The 19,286-nt window shown below is 39.5% G+C and overlaps 1 protein-coding gene across 2 annotated transcripts in view; it reads right to left on the bottom strand.

Annotated features, from left to right (window-relative positions):
- The window catches only part of kcnn3 (potassium intermediate/small conductance calcium-activated channel, subfamily N, member 3), a 114,206-nt gene that overhangs the window by 43,465 nt on the left and 51,455 nt on the right, over positions 1-19,286 (bottom strand). For both annotated transcript variants that reach the window (XM_020928057.2, XM_055164114.1), the window contains exons 4-6: positions 11,817-12,113; positions 9,359-9,480; positions 5,098-5,239 (exon numbers count right to left, since the gene is read on the bottom strand). In XM_020928057.2, the coding sequence (XP_020783716.2) occupies positions 5,098-5,239; positions 9,359-9,480; positions 11,817-12,113 (561 nt within the window). The remainder of the gene's footprint in view (positions 1-5,097; positions 5,240-9,358; positions 9,481-11,816; positions 12,114-19,286) is intronic.

The raw sequence follows: 19,286 nt of genomic DNA, 5'->3' as shown, positions 1-19,286 counted from the left end.
AGCCGATATGCCTAAAGTTGCCCATATCAGCCGATAATATCGGCCAACCGATATATCGGTCGGGCTCTAATACATACATCACGACCAAATAGCAACAATTGGTTAATAAAAAAAGTATCTACCTACCATTGAGGTCAGACAGTTTCCACAAAGTGAAACTGCTTGATGAATAAGGCTAGGCAAAATCCATGGCAGCTCATCCAGGCTGCTTCTTCAGTTCTGGTGAGAATGCTGGTGGACACTTCCTTATATCTGCCTGTAGGGAGGAGCTAACTACACTGAAATTAGTCTAAAACTAACATCCTACTCATTTCTCCTATTTCTCCTTTGCCAATATTGAAGTAAGATGTGATAACTCATCAAACCTGCTGTAAATGCAGCTCAAGAAATGCAAAAGGTAAGGAGTGTCAAATCAAACACAAAAGTGCAGAAAAGTCACTCTTAAACCACTTCATTTTATTTTTAATCATCTCTTTCTGCAACCTTTTAAATTATTTTTCAGGACTAATTCTGACTCTATTCATCATATTTTTCAGTTGTAATTATATCGCCTTTTATGCATATCACCCGCCTCGGGTTTGAGAACACTTTTATATTACTTTTTTTTATTTTTGACCAGCTTTTTATGTAGCATTTTAAATTAGTTTTTGATGATTTACTTCTATATACTGTGCTTTTGCATATCTACTGTATAGATTCTATTTTTCATTTATCATTATATCTCCTTTTGTCCTTATCGCCCACTGCCGGTTTGAGAGAGGCGGGATCAGAATGATGTGTATCGACTCACTCTGGGCGCTCACAAAAACCAAAGAGAAGGGCACTAAATGTCTATTGGATGAGTCATTCAGCAAATGGGGGTCAGCGTGGTAGTGTTTATTCACTTATCATGTTTTCAAATGTACAAGCACGAAAAGAGAGGCAGCCATGAACACGGCTCTGCTCTCGATTGTGTTAAGTGACAAAAATAGTAGCAGTTCAACCCACTTCATGACTATTGCTTTTGTATTTGTTTGATACACAGCTGTTTGTAAACGCTGAGTTATATGTGGATAAAAAGAAAACTGATCCTGGATTATGAAAGAGTTTATTAAAGCCTACTGCATAACTTTGGGTTAAATTACAAAGTCTGTGGAGAGCAAACCCACTCACAGTGAGGCTGCATGTGTTTCAGAGTGTTAGTAGTATTTTGGGTAAAAGATTACACAGTAAGACTTTAATGTCGGCTAATTAAATACATATAATTAATATTGGTGGCACAGCATTCTTAGCCAAGCTGGCTAACCCTGGAAGTGCAAGTTGGGGCACCAGCCAGTCAGCGAAGAGCCTTACATTCTGTGTTGGCAACAATTCCCGAGATCAAGGATTTAAAGCCGGAACAAATGTTTGCTGAATTTTATCAAGGGGAAAGACGTTATTGCCCTTCTTCCTATGGGATTTGGGAAAAGCTTAATATACCAGTTGGCCCTGTTAGCGGAGCATTACAAACATCACGACCAAATAGCAGCGATTGGTTAAATAAAAAAAGTACCTGCCTACAGTTGAGCGAATGAATCCTAATGATGCAAGGCCAGACAGTTTCCACAAAGTGAAACCGGATGATGAATCAGGCTATAGCATTCTCGCCTCACAGCAAGAAGGTTCTGGGTCTGACTCCTGAGCTGTCTGGGCTTTTCCGTGTGGAATTTGCATGGAATTTGTGTCTGGGTGGGTTTCCTCTGGGCAGTGGTGGTTCTAGGATTTTTCTGAAACAGGGGCCATGTTACATTCAGGGGCCACATCCAAGCACACAAATGATTAATTCAGTACAGTGCAAATACAAGCATAGACAGTAAAAAAAAGCCCTCCACAGATCTGTTTCTTCTCCCATTAAGTTGTATTGACGTAGTAGCTCGACTGCCACTAAGAGTTTGGGGGTGGAATTGCATCAGTGATCATTGAATTCTCTGGTTGTTCTGCTCGTCAGATGATTGACAGAACAGGGGCACTTCAGGGACAACCTTAAATATTCACAATAGGTAATCCTTCAACTCAGAAAGTCCTCATCAAGCCTAGCTCAAGATCTGGAGAGGCAACACTTCTTAAACTAAAAACCCTTTGTTGCAATTTGAAGACATCAAATAACATCTCATTTAACCACAACCACACCTAAACCTAAAGTCTAAATTGGACTCAAACCAGGACTAAACCATAAGTGTGAAGAAAACACCCTGTAGGTCAGGGGTCTCCAACCTATAGCTCGAGAGCTACCAGCAGTTCTCCACCCCCTTCCAAGTAGCTCGCCAGGGGATTTCTGAATTACACGTGTGTCCTGAATAACTCAAATTTGATTAATTAAATTCTTATTATTGTAAATCTATCTTTCATAAATAAATAATGGTTTACGTTTTATGTTTTATCCAACTCTACTCCATCTGAGTCTAGCTATGGCTCTTATGTATACTTTATTTTCTGTGGCCGCTGAAATGAGCAGCTCTCTAGAATTTTTGTTTTGTAAAAGGTAGCTCACCTGAGGAAAAAAGTTGGAGATCCCTGCTGTAGGCATTACAACAGTCAACTTGCCAAGTAAGTGTCTTGCATTGTCCTTGCCAATACATTAATACATTAATACATTAATACATTAAACATGAGCAACTCAACTAGTCTTGCCTTATAAAATGTGTACTACGACGCCCTTTGCATCTTCTGATCTAAATATAATAAACGTTATGTAATAATTAGAATAAATGCCCATAGTGTATTGATATATTCAAAATCTTAAACTGCTTTTATTGTCAGTCACTATGATTGGCTGCAATGAGGAGGATGATGAAACCTTGGGGTCTGGACTTCCACAGCACAGAGACAGTAACAAGATGTGACAAGATGAAAGCCACGGAGCGAGCGCAGAACAAAGTCATGTAAGTATTGGTGGGCGAGTTTGTGGAGCGCGGGATACCTGTGAAGTGAAGCAAATGGAGGAGCTGTCAATGGCTCTCCCAGTGATACTAACACACGGACTAAGAAATAAACACATGGCCTAAGGCGAAGATAAGATGGTCAGACAGAGAGGGGATGATAGAAGAAAAAAGAGAAGGAGAAGGAGAGAGAGAAAGCATATGAGAGAGAGGGGATGAGAATGAGTGGGAAGAGGAGTGAAAGAGAGAGAGAAAGAAAGCAAAGGGGAGATTTGAAGGACAGAGAGAGAGGTGAAGGACAGTGAAGGAGAAAGTGACAGAAAGAGAGGGCAGGAGAGTGAAAAGAGAAAAGTGAATGAGAGAAAGAGCGGGTGAGTTTAAGTACAGAGAAGTGAAGAACCGGAAGAGAGTCAGAGAGAAAAGAGAAGTAGATGGCGAGACATGTAGAGAAGGAGAAAAAGCGAGAGGGAAGAGTCAAGATAGACAGATAGAAAGAGAGAGAGAAAAGGAGAGAAAGGAGCAGAGAGTGGGAGGACATGGCACAGGGGAAAGTGGGACCTTCATTATGCAATCAGAACAGACAAGGGAATAACACACGGCTCCTGTTAGCTCCTGTTAGCTCGCCTACACGTCCAAAACACACAGCACAGATGCAGGCTAATTCAGGGAGGGTTGCCCAAATTACCCAAATGCCACTATTTCTCTGGCGCAAATACACGCTGCTCTAATCTGTCGACCTTTGAATGAGGTGAGGGCAGATACAAATGCTCCCATGTGTGTGTGTTTTTTTTTGGTTGCAGATTACAGTTTTTTTCTTGCTGTTGTGGCTGATAACCGAATATAGTAACATGTATAGAAAGGCCCATTAATTAAGTGGTAACAATGCTCATAAATTACATAAATACTCTAGTGGCTATAGCTTTTTTTTCCAATTACAGTACATGTATTTTTTAAAACCCCTCAAAAAACATGCATTCTTGTGGTAAGTGGGCTCACCTTTGCACAGAACTGTCCTGTAACTTTTAATTTTTGCAAAAGTATTATATTACATACCAGAGGTGAGACCAAGTCATTGTTTTGCAAGTCTCAAGTAAGTCTTGAGTCTTTGACCTCAAGTCGGAGTTGAGTCCCAAGTCAAAGACAGGCAAATCTAAGTCGAGTCTCGAGTCACTGGCCCATAAGACCAAGTCAAGTCCAAGTCGTCTCCTTTGAGCTTCATGTCATTTCAAGTCTTTAAACCAAAAAAGCACCAACTACAGTTTAGATTTTTGCAATTTATATGACTTTTAAACAAAATTGTACTTAAAAAGTCATGGTATATTTATATATAAGTATTTATATAAGAGTTGAAGAAATGCAAATTTTTCCTTTTTAAATGTCTTGACAAGATTTTAGTGTGAATCATTACAGTCAGAACAGAAAGAATTAAGATTTAAAAGTGCTAAATAACCGTTATTTTGTCATATAGTCTGAACTGAAATGGAAGGCTCATGTTCTATGTACTTCCCTCTGTTGTACTGTATTGTACTGTATATTACTGTAGTACATTTGAGGATACCATCTCTCAGTACTTCAATTACACCCAAAGTAAGAAACAAAGATGTGGGAGGGACATGTTCCAGTTTGTTTCTGTAAAATTAAGCACTGCATTTAACAACTGAAAAGAGAAAAGTATTTTCTAAAAACATATTTTTTTTAGGAGAAGCATCAAGTCTTCTCAAGTCACAGGGCTCAAGCCAAGTCAAGTCCCAAGTCACTGACCTTTATTTATCAAGTCAAGTCTCAAGTCCTAAAAATAGTGACTCAAGTCTGACTCAAGTCCAAGTCACGACTCGCAAGTCACCCACCTCTGCTACCTACAGATATAATGTAATTTGCTATATTATGATGATTATGACAGCCTACAGCCACCTCTTTAGCATAACTGCAAATCTAAAACTGGTATCGAAATTATATTTAAGCCGGTATACTAAAAACAATTATTTAACTTTTCTAAGACTACAAAACAACTATACTATCCTGATTTATCACAATTTATATTCACAAACTAGAAAAATATATCATTATGGAACTGAAATTCTGAAATTGATATAGAGTATTGAGAATATTGTTCATAATATCAAAACTTGAGTTTAAATTTGAAAAATCGTAAAATTGTTACAACACTAGAACACACAGAGAAAGACAAACTTGTACTGACCATGATTCCAGTGAGCAGACACACTCCTTTGCCACAGTAGGTGTGAGGCACCATGTCGCCGTAGCCAATGGACAAGAAGGTGATGGAGATAAGCCACATGGCCCCCAGGAAATTACTGGTCACATCCTGGGCATCATGATACCTGCAACCCACAGCATTCACTCAGAGCCTCATAAAACAATACCATTACAGTGTCACACAAAACATTTAACTGCTCCACCGTCCTCTCCGCCTCCTGCACAATAGAGTTACCATAGCAACTAATCACATGAGCCTCTCAAAAGAAGTTATCTCTTTAAAACATTTTCACTGTATTACTGAATGTAACATATCTCTCAGATTTTTGTGAATACAGAGAAACCCTGACATTCTGAACAAATCTCTTTTAGTATTCTGAAATGATAATAATAAAAAAATAATTTCCTAATTATATTTTTATAGTTATTTATGTAGGCTACAATAACAGTGGAGTTTGTTACGGGGTTGTTACAGCATAGAATTTAAAGTTAGTTAGTTAAAATGAATAAAAATCTTAGTTGCAAAAAACTTTGAATACAAAAAAGTGTTCTCCTAATATAGCATGATAAATATATTCACCAGTAAAGACTCCGCAGGTTATCAGGTTGTTTATAATTTTATGTTTTTGACTAATGAAAAGGTTCGGGTAAATGTTTTTTGATTCTTAGAGTTACTATAGTGGTGAGGTTCTGAAGATACTAAAACCTTCAGTTTTTTATTTGAGTGTAACACATGTCTGTGATTTGTACAGACAGCGCTGTGTGTGTTTTGCTATTCTAAAATGACAAGCTTTGAGTCATTTTGCTATTTAATGAAAGGATTATACATTTTCTGAAGCAGTCTATAAAAGAAATGCCAATGGCGCCTGGATGCAGATCAGAGAGCGGATTACCAGCAGCTGGCCAGTGAGACTTTTAATCAAGATTATTAAACAGACGACATTTACCAATTTCTCCTCGAGGTTCCTTTTGTCTGTAGCATCATATGATAAACCCGCACCAAGATGTATTTCTATATTGAGCTTTTGTCTGATAAATTGGAAGTGCTCGTTCTCGTGGGGAACATTTTATCATCGTGCTTTAGGGTTATTGTGTCAGTGGTATTACAGGTGCACCTTGCAGTTTCTGGTGAAGTTCCCAACACCTGCTTGTTTCCATGGCGATGCTATTTCTTTGCCTCGAATGTTCCACAGTATGGCATTGAACTTATTTATTTCCATGAACACAATTAGATGGCGAAACAACCCTACTCTAAGTACGTTAAAAGCCATAGTGTGTAACATTTTAAGCCAAGCAGTGACATCTCCATGGAGACAGTGTTTTCTGAACCTTGATTTATCATGACAGGCATATATGTGTGGATGACATTTTGTTGACCTGCTCTTATTTAACATTCATATCCTGTGTATTAACAATTGATGAGAGTTTTAGTTCAGTCCTGCACTGTATGTAAGGGCACTCAGTTACTCAGGTTAAAGTCCCTAGAGTGAACTAATTTTACATCCACTATCCTGGATGTAAAAAAGTCCAAGCTTCTCCGCCCTGGACACATTATACCTTTCTACGAAAACATACTCACTGTTTCACACATAAGTACTATATTGACTTAACGTTCAATAAATGAGAAATTGAATCATATTTTTCGGCTCAGTATTTGTACTTCTCCTTGTAGAACGTAAACATTTGAACACAAGAATAATGTATATACCTATGACTTACAGTGGATACTTATTACCTGCTTAAGTATTTGATTGTTTATTTTATGCAGCTCATATTTTATTTATGACAAGGTTCATCGGGAAAAGGCATTACTGGTAAGATGCTGTTTTAGGGTTATTGTTTTCGGTACATAAAGCAATTCAAAACTTGTTATTGTAGCACAGCTATGGAGCTTAACAGTCCTGCCTGCTTTGAAGTCTGGCGAGGTTGCAGGAAGTGAATTTCCTATTCATTTTGCCCATAGAATTTTCGTATACTTCAAAGTATTATGAGTTTAAAGGTATAACAGAGGCTATGTTTAGTCCAGAAAACAGATTGAACACCTACAATTTGTCTAAATGTCTTGTGTTTAAGATAGACATTATAAATTAAATTATGATTCTCAAACTTTTAATACTTATTTTTTGGAAAGTATCAGAAAATCACTTGGAAATTCATCTGGAACCTTTTAGTGGTCTGTCACGGTTGAGCTCCAAACATATCGGCAAATCGCTCCAAAAGTGTCTCCATTTCACTAGAATATGCATTACTTCATTTATTTTCATCTTAAAAAGCAACACTGAAGCATCATTTTACCAGAAACCACAAGTAACAATACCCAAAAGGAGCATGCAGAAGCAAAGAGCTCATTAAGCACCTACCACCTATTTATACTATATGCCTTTGTTGTATACTAATGAATACAAACCAAATGAAGTAATTAACTCCACTGTCTGGACCAACTTAATGATCCAACTGTTGAAAAGCCTCATAAACCATAGTCTAAACCTCTATTACATTGCACACATGTCTCAGATTATATTTCCTGCCAAATCAATTTAATTTCTCTATTGAATTCATTGTCCCATTACGGCCCAGTCTGGTTTATTTGTGGTGTGTCCCACAGACATAAACAGAAGCACAGAACCAGGAGCTACAAGTTACTGGATAATTACATGCTATTATTACATCCTATTTACAAAATCTTCTATAAATACTTCACTAATTCTATTAGGGTAGACAAAAAATCGATAGCCACATACTAATTGATATTAAACCTAATAGGCTACTGAAGATAGTTACAAATTAAACAGTGAAAAAATTAATAAGGCATAAACAGACCTTTCCTGAATAGTTTTAGGATAGTCTTGCTCTATATCAGAACTAGGGATGGGCATTTGATTAAATTTATTTGTAGGGAGACTTAACACTTGATTTTTGATTCATCATTAATGTTTTTATATGAAAATTATCATCATTATTATTACTACTACTAATCTGCATAAATAAACTCAAATTTACAACATATAAACCATAACGACTATAGAGCCACATCAGCCCGTTTGATAATATAAAGTGTTTAATGCAGCTCTGGCACATTTGTTTACGTCTTACAAAAAACGAAACTTAAAACCACATAGTTAATTTGAATAAACTACAAGCACTGAAAAAAAAACAGCTCTTTCCTTGTGCACTGATGCGGTTCAGCTTCTGTTGGACTAAAGGACAGGACTCAGTGGAATATGAGTGTTCTTTTTGGGACAGAGGGGTGTTGATAATGCTGATGGTGAGTCTGTTCTGTGTTTATGTCGCTTTGGAGATGGTTCATGTTCATGACGTGCACAGGTTTTCACTCACTTTATTTATGTTGGTCACTTTATTTATTTTGGCTACTGTTGTGATGAAAAGACAAATAAGACAAGAAAAGTATTTGTCTTTTGGACGCATGTGCACTCAACTTTATGGTACAGTAACCAGGATACTGCGTTTACATGCACCATGACGGAACCGGAACACTCGAAAAACCCAGTCATACCCGGGACACTGATGTGCCATAAACACACTCACTGAATGATCAACAAGGAGGTGTCAGAGCCAAAACATGGGACTGAGGCCCCAACTCCAGTGTTTGCGTTGTCAGATGCAGCCTCGTCTCCTTACGCTACACACAGCAACCTACATTCAGTTCGTCAATTAAATATGAACGTGATCGACTACATTTTTTACATTATTGATTAGCTGATTAATCATGCCCAACCCTAATCAGAACTAGTATAAGACAACATGGAAAAAAAAATACTATTGTTAATTGCTATAGCAACTGTTCAAATTTTGTGTTATCAACAATCAAACCTTTTTTCTTAGTATCAAAATGTGTCAACACGAGATGCTAATAGTTTTATGGCATCGTGCTCTTGGAGGGCAAATTTCCATGACAGCTCTTGGAGGTTACTGCTTACCAGGGCTCGAAGGTTTACAGTACGGCTGCGCAATTATCAAATTTTAATCAAGACTGAGATTCAATCATCTCTAATCGTCAATGATAAGTCTGAGTCATTTTAAGAAAACCACAACCAATCCTGTCAGTAAAAGCATGTGGAGCAGAGTTCAGATTTTTTGTTGTTTTAAAAGGCCTTAATAGTGAAAGCACTGTTTATTTGTTTAATAAGACTGAATCAAAATAAAAAAATGTTATTGATCATTATGAGGAATAAATATTGAAACATTTCTTTGTCATATCGCGTGAATGGAGAATGGTGACCCACCTTTCACACACTCGCACGGTCCAGGCTGCGATGATCCACAGGGAGATGCTAAAGACCAGCAGCACCGTCCCAGGGCAGATAGTCATGAGCGTTTTCATTACAAAGCGTGTGTTAAAATGAACCTGCAAAAACAACAATGTGTTAGAATAGCGAGGTGACCCAGTGATGATCTCCTAATCTGAATACAATGCTGCAGGCCTATTGTGATTTTAATGAATTTTAGTCTCACAATATGTATCAGTGGTCACATTTTTATACAGCGCTTTTCCACTTTCAAGGCACATCAAAAAACCACTCACCCATTCACACACACCTAATGTCTGCATACAACAATGTACGCCAACACTGAGGCAAAGGTGGGTTAAGTGTTTTGCCCAAATATATACGACTACATTCATCTGTGGGAGCTGGAATTGCACCGACAACCTGTGCTAGTGCAACAATGAATGAATGAATGAATGTTTATTCGGACAGCACAGAACATGCACAGAAAATGTAAATACATAGATATAATACAAATGTCATGCAGATTTTTGTGTCCGAAAAGGAGTGGGAGGAAAGTAAATAGTTATTTAACTCCAACCCAATGATATTTATGTTAAGAGCAAGAAGAATAAAGCAACCTAATCTAACCTAAAATTCAAACCAACCACCAACCTTCAGAAAAGTGGACAAACACTTGCTACAATACATTTCTACAAAAAGAGAAATCAAAAGTGATTAAATTTATGTTCTTGTTGTGCTAAAAGACAACATACCTTGGGATTTCATGTCCACAATCCCCTTAATCCTCTTAATATCAGAAAACAGTTGGGTTTTTGAGCTCAGAAACTTGACCCTTAATGCAGGAGTCAGCAAGTATTAAATGTATGACTTGCTTGTTTCCCATGGGTCACTGAAATAAACAAACCTATGTCTCTGTCTGGGTTTGGCCTAAAACTCAAAGGAGAAGGAGGTGCACGGTGACTGCCCTGAGAGATCTTATTATTAGAAAATAAAGGACCACAAACTAGGGCAACAAGGGCTAACTGTGCAAAAAACAACACCAATTGGCTCTGCTTTTTATTTTGGACGCCTGACACAACCATCTTTACTTACTTACAGGCTTGGATATCGCTGGGTTTCAGTGTCCAGTTATAGGCACCATTTTAAGGACTTTTTATAAATCTTAAGCTTCCTAGAAAAAATGCTCCAGTTATTTTTCAAGGTTTTAAAACAAACAGAAAAAGAAGTCAAGTGTTTGTGTGTTTATCTGGCTGGACAAAGGACAGAGCCAATGACACCTACAGATGCAGCAGGTCTGGAGAGCAAAATGGGACAGAAAACTCCGGAAGCACATACTATATAAAATAATGAGCAAAAATTAATTGCATTTCCCATTAGATTCCCATCGTCTCCAGCTTTTGATTGCACTTACAGACTCTTGACTGTAATGGGAGATGGGGACTCGCCCTCTGACTCCTGCCTCAGTCTTGAAGTAATTGGCCTATTGCAGTGTAGTCAGCGATGTTCATTTGTGAATAAGTGGTGCAATATAAACGGTATGGATCTGAGCGCACAGGGGCAGGTCCTTGAAGGGTTAAGAGCTGATAAATGAGTTGTCCTGTTCCAACTTCAGCAATAACAACACCTCCAACACCTCCCCTTGTCACATGTGTCACCTCAGGGTCAGAGTATAGTGTCACGTCACCACAGATAAACCCTCTAGTGCTGCTCTCTACACTCTGCTGTCAAAGTCTTTTGCTCTAATACGTTGTGTTCACATCCCAGAACTTGATTATGTCACAATTTCAGATTGAGGTCAGGGATCTGTATAACTCTAGGGGAGATTCACTGCAAGAAATATACAAATAGGGCCACTTTCTGAATCAATCATGAGTTTGGAGATTTCTTTCAAAAAACATAGATTAGTTATATAGGCCACTGCCCTCACCTGAAGTAATCAAATTCTGAAAAGTGAAGGCAACCTATTCTTCAACACGGCGGAGCTTACATGCACACGCGCACATGCCAATCATTTAATGTATGTCATGTTCACATTCCTCAGCACTCGTGTGGAAATCTCATTCTGTTTGGTTCTTTTCATGGCCCATTTGACTTTTGCATTATCTTGTTCCCATTTCACGCTCCCGTCTCATATTGTGTTATGAGCGCTGCACCATGGCTTACGTCTAAGTCTGTATGCACTGTAATAACACAGGGAAAGAAAGGGGATTTGAAGTGCTGATGAAAAGAAAGAAGTTACAATGAAAAAGACTGAGATGGAAAAATATAAAAATATATAAATAAGGCCAAGGATCAAAGACATAGATTTGATTCTGAAAGTGTCTGACCTCTACATCAGAGCCACAGACCTCCTTCTCTCTTAAGCTGTTATGAGTACATACACATAACTCTTCCTCTGTAAACTTAAGCTGTGTGGAGTGTGCACAGACTTGTTTCTGAGTGTTGCACAGACCTTGTTGAGGGCTCCTATACTCCTGGACGAGGCGTCGGTGAACAGTTTGCTGTGCAGGAGCATGACTCTGGCGATGAGGTAGAGCCGCAGGAACATGGGCACGCTAAGCACCATGTCCAGGTCTGCCTCGGCCTGGGACGGAGCGTAGGAGAAGGCCAGCCGTGCCCTCCACTGGAACTTAAAGTCCCCGGGCACCGGGTGCACCGCAGACACCAGCAGCTCCAGAGCGATGAGCAGCACCCGCTCCATCGTCATGGCGATGCGCCAGTCGTCCGCCCCGTTGTCGATGACAAACAGCTGCAGGGGCAGAAAAGAGTTTTAATGGAATTGAAAGTTTCCTATTCACGCTCCACTGACATAGTCCACTCATCCGTCAGATGAGTGAGCTGATGTTTGAAGGAATCAGGCCGATTTCAGCTTAAGTCTGTCTGACAAAATGTAAAACATCTCCATGTAATCAGTCACGTATTCAGCCTATTCAGAGAAAGTGGGCTTATTTTCAGAAAACACAACTCTACAGGAAACACATCATCCAGAGTGCTACTTCTTTAGCAAAATCCACAACTAATTATCACACTCACAACATCCTCTACAAACGCAGTGTGCTGTGAACAGGTCTCATGTTTGTGTAACTGCAGCCCCCTCTCCCTCGCAGCACACGCATGTTCATTACTGTTGTGACTGTTAATCACATTATGAGCTGTAGTTAGAGGTTAGATCTGGTTTGATTACAGAAGGCCGTCTACAGTCTGCGCTGACAGGAACAGGGCTGGAGCTGAGCGAGGGGGTGGAGGACTGAGAACACATGAATGAAAAGCAGAGGAAGTGCACAACTTTAGAAATATCAGGAAGATGAAGGCATTGAGTAATGCAACATTTCCCACTGTGTGTAATCTGCTGGAATGAGGCTGAAATCTAAGTGTACTCCAAAATAATTTTATATGCATGCTATGAAACATTCCTAAGAGTGACTAGAGGCAAGAAAGAGAGCGAGGGAGAGTCTGCAGAGTCCCAGAACTGCGTAACCAAAAACACGATATATTATGAATATATACAGTGAAAACTGTGGACATCTTCACTATAAAAAGTATAAAATCAAATTGCTCCTTAATGTCCAGCTTAACTGTGCAGAGATTTGGGGAAACACAGATCAATTATCATGGGGCAAAATGAGTAATCTACAGTTAATTGGTCTACACATTAGAATAGACGTAAAGAATAACATCAGACTATTCCATCCTGATAATCTTGTGTCTGTATAGTCCTCAGTCAGTGCCACATTTCGAATTTGAATGCTCAGAAAATTCCTGTTGTCACCTACCCCCTATTTCCATCCACTGTATTCATTGACAATAAAACATGACAATGTTATAGTATAAATAATAAAAAGTCACTGCTTACTACAGTAAAACGGCACAATAAAGTTCTGTAGTTTTGAACAGAAAATCATTGGACCTGCTTCTAGGAAGGGAGAAACAGGGTGGGGAAAAAGGGTGAGGAGAGATAGAAAAGAGAGGAGTGAGAAAGAGAGGCAGGTTAGGAGGAGGAAGGAGAAAGGGACTGATGAAGAGGAGAACAATATTAGGGTTTTTTAGCTCCAAAATGAAAATTTCTGCCTGAAACCGAATAAAAATTAAACACTTGACCGAATACCGAAACTGAATATCAAGTGTGGTTGTTAAGTTTTTCACTATTTTTTTAAATATTTTTTTTAATTGCAGAAATAGCCTAGAATTCATTTTAGACATGTTTTTAAAAGAAAGTAAGTGTTTATTTAAAATTATTTAAAAATATTCCAGTAGTCTTTCCAGTAAGTTTTTCATTAATATTAGGCCAGGCTTTCAAACAAAACAATTCCAAAAAAACTTAGGTGCAATAAAGTGGATAAACCCACAGCAAATGAATTATTGTCCTTTTGGTTCTTGTGGTTGTTTAGCCACAGTAGATTAGCCTGATTCATCAGCCAGTTTTACTTCGTTTCACTTCGTACAAACCGTCTGACCTCGCAGCCTTATATTTCATTCGCTCGACCGTAGGCAGGTACTTTTTATCATTTAACCAATCGCTATTTAGTTGTGACATATGTAATGCGCCGCTAACGAGGCTAACTGGTATAAACTTTTCCCAAACCCCGTAGGAAGAAGGGGAATAACGTCTTTCCCCTTGATGAAATTCACCAAACATTCTCTTTATTCCGGCTTTAAATCCTCGATCTCGGGAATCGTTGACACTTGACACTGAATATATGACTCTTATATGACTGATTGGCTTGTGCCAGAACTTGCACTTCCGGGGTTTTTGCAAACTATCTATTTTGTTTTGATTCCTGACCTAGTTGCTGGAAAAAAATTAAACTGAGCAGAGGCACTAGGTGGCCCCAGCCTGACTAACAGTAGATAATAATAATAATGTAAACAGAAGGCTCAAGTAAATGTCAATAAGTGTGTGCTTATATATTTCCACACTGCCGACATTTTAAAGAAGGCGCCAGATCATTGAGTCACTGCACGTTGTTTGATTGCGTCACACGCCACTATTCAGCCTTACTTTTAACTCACTCCACCAAGTTGAATGTGGCTTATTTTGCAATATTCGGCCGAATATTCAGTGCATCCCTAATCAATATGGAACTTAACAATTAACAAAATGTAAAATAATGGTGTGTGTTATAGTTCAGTACTAAAATAAACCAATGCATCATGTCTTCTTTAATACTCCAATACACTTAATACTGGTTATGGTCCCATAGAGACTCACTAAACATCAGTTGCTTTATCAGACGCTCTAACTCTTCTCTTTACCCATGATTCATGTTGAGGGCCTATTAACCAGCACAAACATTTATTTAAGAAAAGAAACCGGCGTGATGTGCAGTCAAAGAAAACAAGGCTGACAGCTGCACTCTTTATCTCCATCTGTTTGGCGTCATGAGTAACCTATGAACCTTTGATCATCATTTGGGTTTATCTGATACAGGAAGGACACGTGTCTGAGGCGCCTGAGTGCACCTGCGTGACGCTGCGTTTGAACCACGGTCAAACACTCGGCAAAGTCTTAATGATGTCAAACAGTGAGAAATGTGTTTGTGTAAGGACTGAACCAGTGAGGGAGAAAGACGGAGAGAGAAAGAAGGAGGAAGAGTGAGAGTGAGCGGGTGAGTAAAGGAAGAAAAGTGAAAGAGAGGAAGGAGGAAATCAAGTTTATTTGTATAGCACAATTTGTACACAAAGTAATTCAAACTGCTTTACAAAATAAGAAATACATTCAAATCACAATATGAACAAGTCAAAACATAAACAATCATCATAACATTAAAAAAGAGAGAGAGATAAGAGAGAGAATAAGAGTGAGAGAGAGTCAGAGAGAGAAAAGGATGAAGGGACAGGCAGAAAGGAGGGAGTGATGTAGGGAAGGAGACGGAGTGAGAGGGATGGAGGGACAGAGCAAAGGAAGAAAGAGAGGGAGGGATGCAGAGAAGGGAAGGGGAGGAGTGGTAGAGAGGGAGGGAGGAAGGGGACAGGAGGGAAGGAGGGAGGAGAAGTAAGAGAGGGAAAGCAGAGAAGAAAGGAGTGAGAGAAGGGACAGAGCGGGAAGGGGTGAGAGAAAAAGAGGAGAGAGGGAGAAAGAGTAACAGATAGAGAACGACAGACTAGAAGAATGAAAGAGGGAGATAGAGAGGGGTGGTCGGAGAGGGAAAGAGAGAAGGGAAGAAGGGAGAAGGAGGGAGAGAAATAGTAAGAGGAGAGAGAGAGGGGGCAAAGAGTGAAAGGAGACAGAAAAAGAGAGACAGAGTATAGAGAAATGAATGAGTGAGGGAGAGGAGGAGGAAGAGAGAGTGTGGGGTTAGGTAAAGAGGAGTAAAGGGTGGAAAGGGTGAGGAGAGAATAGAAGGAGCGGAGAGAGAGAGAGCGAGCAGGAAAGGGAAGAGAGAACAAAAAGTGGGATAAATACAGAAAGGTGAAGAGAGATTGAAGAAAACTGTAAGAGAGTGAGGGGAGTTAGAAAGAGAGAGAGAGAAAAAGAGAAAGGGAGAAAGAGAGAGAGAGAGAGAGAGGAGAGCAGTCCCAGCCTTGTCATGGTGACTGTTGCCAAGGCGACAACATCAAAGAACAGCCAAGCTTAATTAGGTTCCCCAGTGAGAGAGGGAAGAAGAGAGACTGAGAAAAAGACTTAAAGAGAGAGACTGAGGTGTGCCCACAAATGCATGTACTATAATCTGATACAGAGGAGTTTAGCTCTTATGTTTACAATGAAAGATGGAAACTAAGCATTGAACTGCAAAATACCAGGACACTTTACAACTTTTAAGCCATAAAAGTCCATAAAAAAGTCCATAAAAGTCAAAAGTTGTATTCCTGCGCTATAAAAAAGGGCTTATTATTGGCCGAATGTCTCTCCTCACTCTTCGCAAACATCTCCGGTTAGTCACTGTCACATCAAATAAAGCTAGTAGCCAAAATAGAAGTGTAAAGTTGTTTGTGAATAGTTTTGTGCAAATAAGGAGCCAAGGAATTGTAAAGAGAGAGAGAGAGGAGACTGTCTAAAGTTGTTTTCACACTTCACAGAGCAGCCCCAGAGCGCACCAGATTTAGTTCTATTTACTTCTCTGCCGGCGCGGTCCTCATCCTCTGATCAAATGCCTCGATACAAGTGGCAGTGTGGAAATGATGAAGTTTTGATTTTCATTGTTACAGGACATAGAGACACGTTACACGCTGAGTTCACTGTTTTCTCGTATTTTGTACTAAAGGCACTCTACCTGATTTTTACTGTCTTAAAAATGATTTGCAGTAGTCCAAAGTTATTCCTCACTTACCTTAAGGATTACACATATCCTAATTAGTCACAACTCTGCATTAACGCTGACAACTAGCATGCAACCCGTGCACTTCCTGCTATTCGTAAAATGAAACGCTTGATAGTTAGATGCCGATAGGACAGAGCTGACTTATTTTGACCCCAAGAGCTGCTTATATAACATATCGGTACTGGGGCAAGACATGTTTTGTTCAGATACAAATGGGTACGGGCCTAACCAGGACTGAACCAGGACTAAACCAGCTCTAAACCAGCTCTAAACCAGGACAAATCTTGGACTTGTGTGAGAGAGAGGGAGAACCGGTCCTTTCGCCTGTGGTCACCTGACAGTCTAAGTGGGCGAACCTCTGGGCCCGTCCCAACACTCAGTCCTGGTTCAATTCTGGTTTAGCCCTGGTTTAGTCCTGTTTTAGTCCTTTTTTAGTCCTAGTTCAGTCCTGGTTCAGTCATGCGATTTGTCCTGAGATCAGTCCTGGTTTAGTCCTGGTTTAATCCTGTTTTAGTCCTAGTTCAGTCCTGGTTTAGTCTTGATTTAGTCCTGGTTTAGTCCTGGTTTAGTCCTAGTTCAGTCCTGGTTTATTCCTGGTTCAGTCCTGGTTTCAGTCCTGGTTCAGTCCTGGTTTTCAGTCCTGAGTCCTGGTTTAGTCCTGTCTGTTTAGTCCTAGTCAGTCCTGGTTTAGTCTTTAGTCCTGGTTTAGTCCTAGTTCAGTCCTGGTTTTAGTCCTGTCCTGGTCAGTCAGTCCTGGTTTAGTCCTGGTTTAATCCTGTTTTAGTCCTAGTTCAGTCCTGGTTTAGTCTTGATTTAGTCCTGGTTTAGTCCTGGTTTAGTCCTAGTTCAGTCCTGGTTCAGTCCTCCTGGTTCACTCATTGGATCAGTCCTAGTTCAGTCCTGGTTTAGTCCTCTTGGGATCAGTCCTGGGATCAGTCCTGGTTCAGTCCATAAGGGTCAAAACTGGATGAAACGGGAAACAACGGTTATCCCTTTTTTCCATTATTCATTTTAACACAAAATCGAAAACTGAAAAAATGAATCGTTATCCATTTTTTCAGTTTGGTTTTGGAGACAAATAATGAAGAAAATAGTTGTTTTTTCATTTTCTTATTTTTGGGTTTATTTTGAAAAACAATGAACGAATGATGCACAGATTTTCGTAGTACGTGAATTTTGTTCACTGGCAAAGGCAATAATAGTCTTTCTGATAAACAACAGATTGTGGCGTTGCTTCCAATAGGGTGTGAATCGTCATAAGACTGTGAATGTCATCGATGTTACAAGAAAATAGTGATATGAATTTCTGACAAAGTAGATGACACTACAGCTAGCTACAGAGAAATGTGAGTGAATAGTTGTGTTTTCAGCGTAGCCATTTTAAGCTTTGGTTTTCCTGATGTACAGTAGTTAGCTCTGGTCCCTAGCCTGCCTGTCCTCCTTGTGTTTATCCGTGTGAGCGGAGCGCGTCTGTCCCGTTCTCCTCCCCCGGCCTCCTCTCGTGCTGCGGCTGCCGGTCTTTTCCTGGCTAAATCGCCGGAGGAAGGGATAAATAATTAAATTCCATTAGGAAAGTAATCTGTCAATGGGAGTGAGTGAGTGCCACTGCCCAACATGGCTGAGCAAAGAGTGATGGGAAGAGAGAGCAACAAGGGGGCAGATATAGAAACAGAGAGGTCAAGGGTCATCAACACTACTAAATAATGAACATTTAATAAGCTTGGAAGTAAAATATAGCTTTCAAGAGTGTGAAATAATTCATTGCAAAAACGGATGGATTTAACAAAAGATCTTGTTATTTACTCTGCACTCCAGTGTTTTCAAAGTCCATTTTATGTAATGTGGTATTATTTATATTTTATTGAATATTTATATTATTCTACATATCTGTGTCCTCAGATATGATCTAATCTAATCAAATAATATTTACCACCCTATGAATGCCTGCTCTCCTCTGATCTCAGAAGGTTGGGCCTGGTTAGAACTTGGATGGGAAACCACTCGGAATACCAGGCATCACACTGGGGCAACAGTGGCTCTAGTGGGACCTGTTGTTGTGTCCTTAGGCAAGCACCCACCTTTCCTATAGTTTGAATATGGGGTATGAGTGATTGGTAATGGACGTGGGGCTGGCTGATTGCGCAAACCGGTAGCTTTGGTTCTGTCAGAGTAACGAGTATAGAGAGAATGAATGATGCAAAGTAAAGTACTCTGGATGTACTGAAAGTTGCTATGTAAATCCAGTACATCATTATTACTGATAACAACTGTAATTCTGGTTTACATTACACATCAAATTTGCTCATTTTTGTTTTGGTTGTCAAGCAGCTTATCTAATCAGGCAGCAAAATGAGCATGACTAAGATAAACCTGATGTATTCAGTGAATGCGTGTACATACACATCAGTATCCTGGTTATTAGACATATCCCGGTTATGGCAGTATTCGGGATACTACGTATACATGCACACTGAGAAACTGGGATACTCATATCCCTGTGCACATGATCAAATGTAGTATCCCAGTTTCTTGACACAATCTTACAAATGTAAAAGGGCAAAAATTATATACTTAATAAACCAGAAGCTCGGGAGGTTCCTAACCAGAGGTAAGGAGATACACAGATCAAATCGAACTTTCCAAACACACTGCAGTTAAGTCTT

The sequence above is a fragment of the Boleophthalmus pectinirostris genome, unplaced genomic scaffold, assembly GCF_026225935.1.
Source record: "Boleophthalmus pectinirostris isolate CB_2022bp ecotype Guang Dong unplaced genomic scaffold, ASM2622593v1 HiC_scaffold_6, whole genome shotgun sequence".
In the NCBI taxonomy this organism is placed as follows: Eukaryota; Metazoa; Chordata; class Actinopteri; order Gobiiformes; family Gobiidae; genus Boleophthalmus; species Boleophthalmus pectinirostris.
Note: the sequence above shows the minus strand (reverse complement) of the source record. Positions and strands in the feature narration are given on the sequence as shown.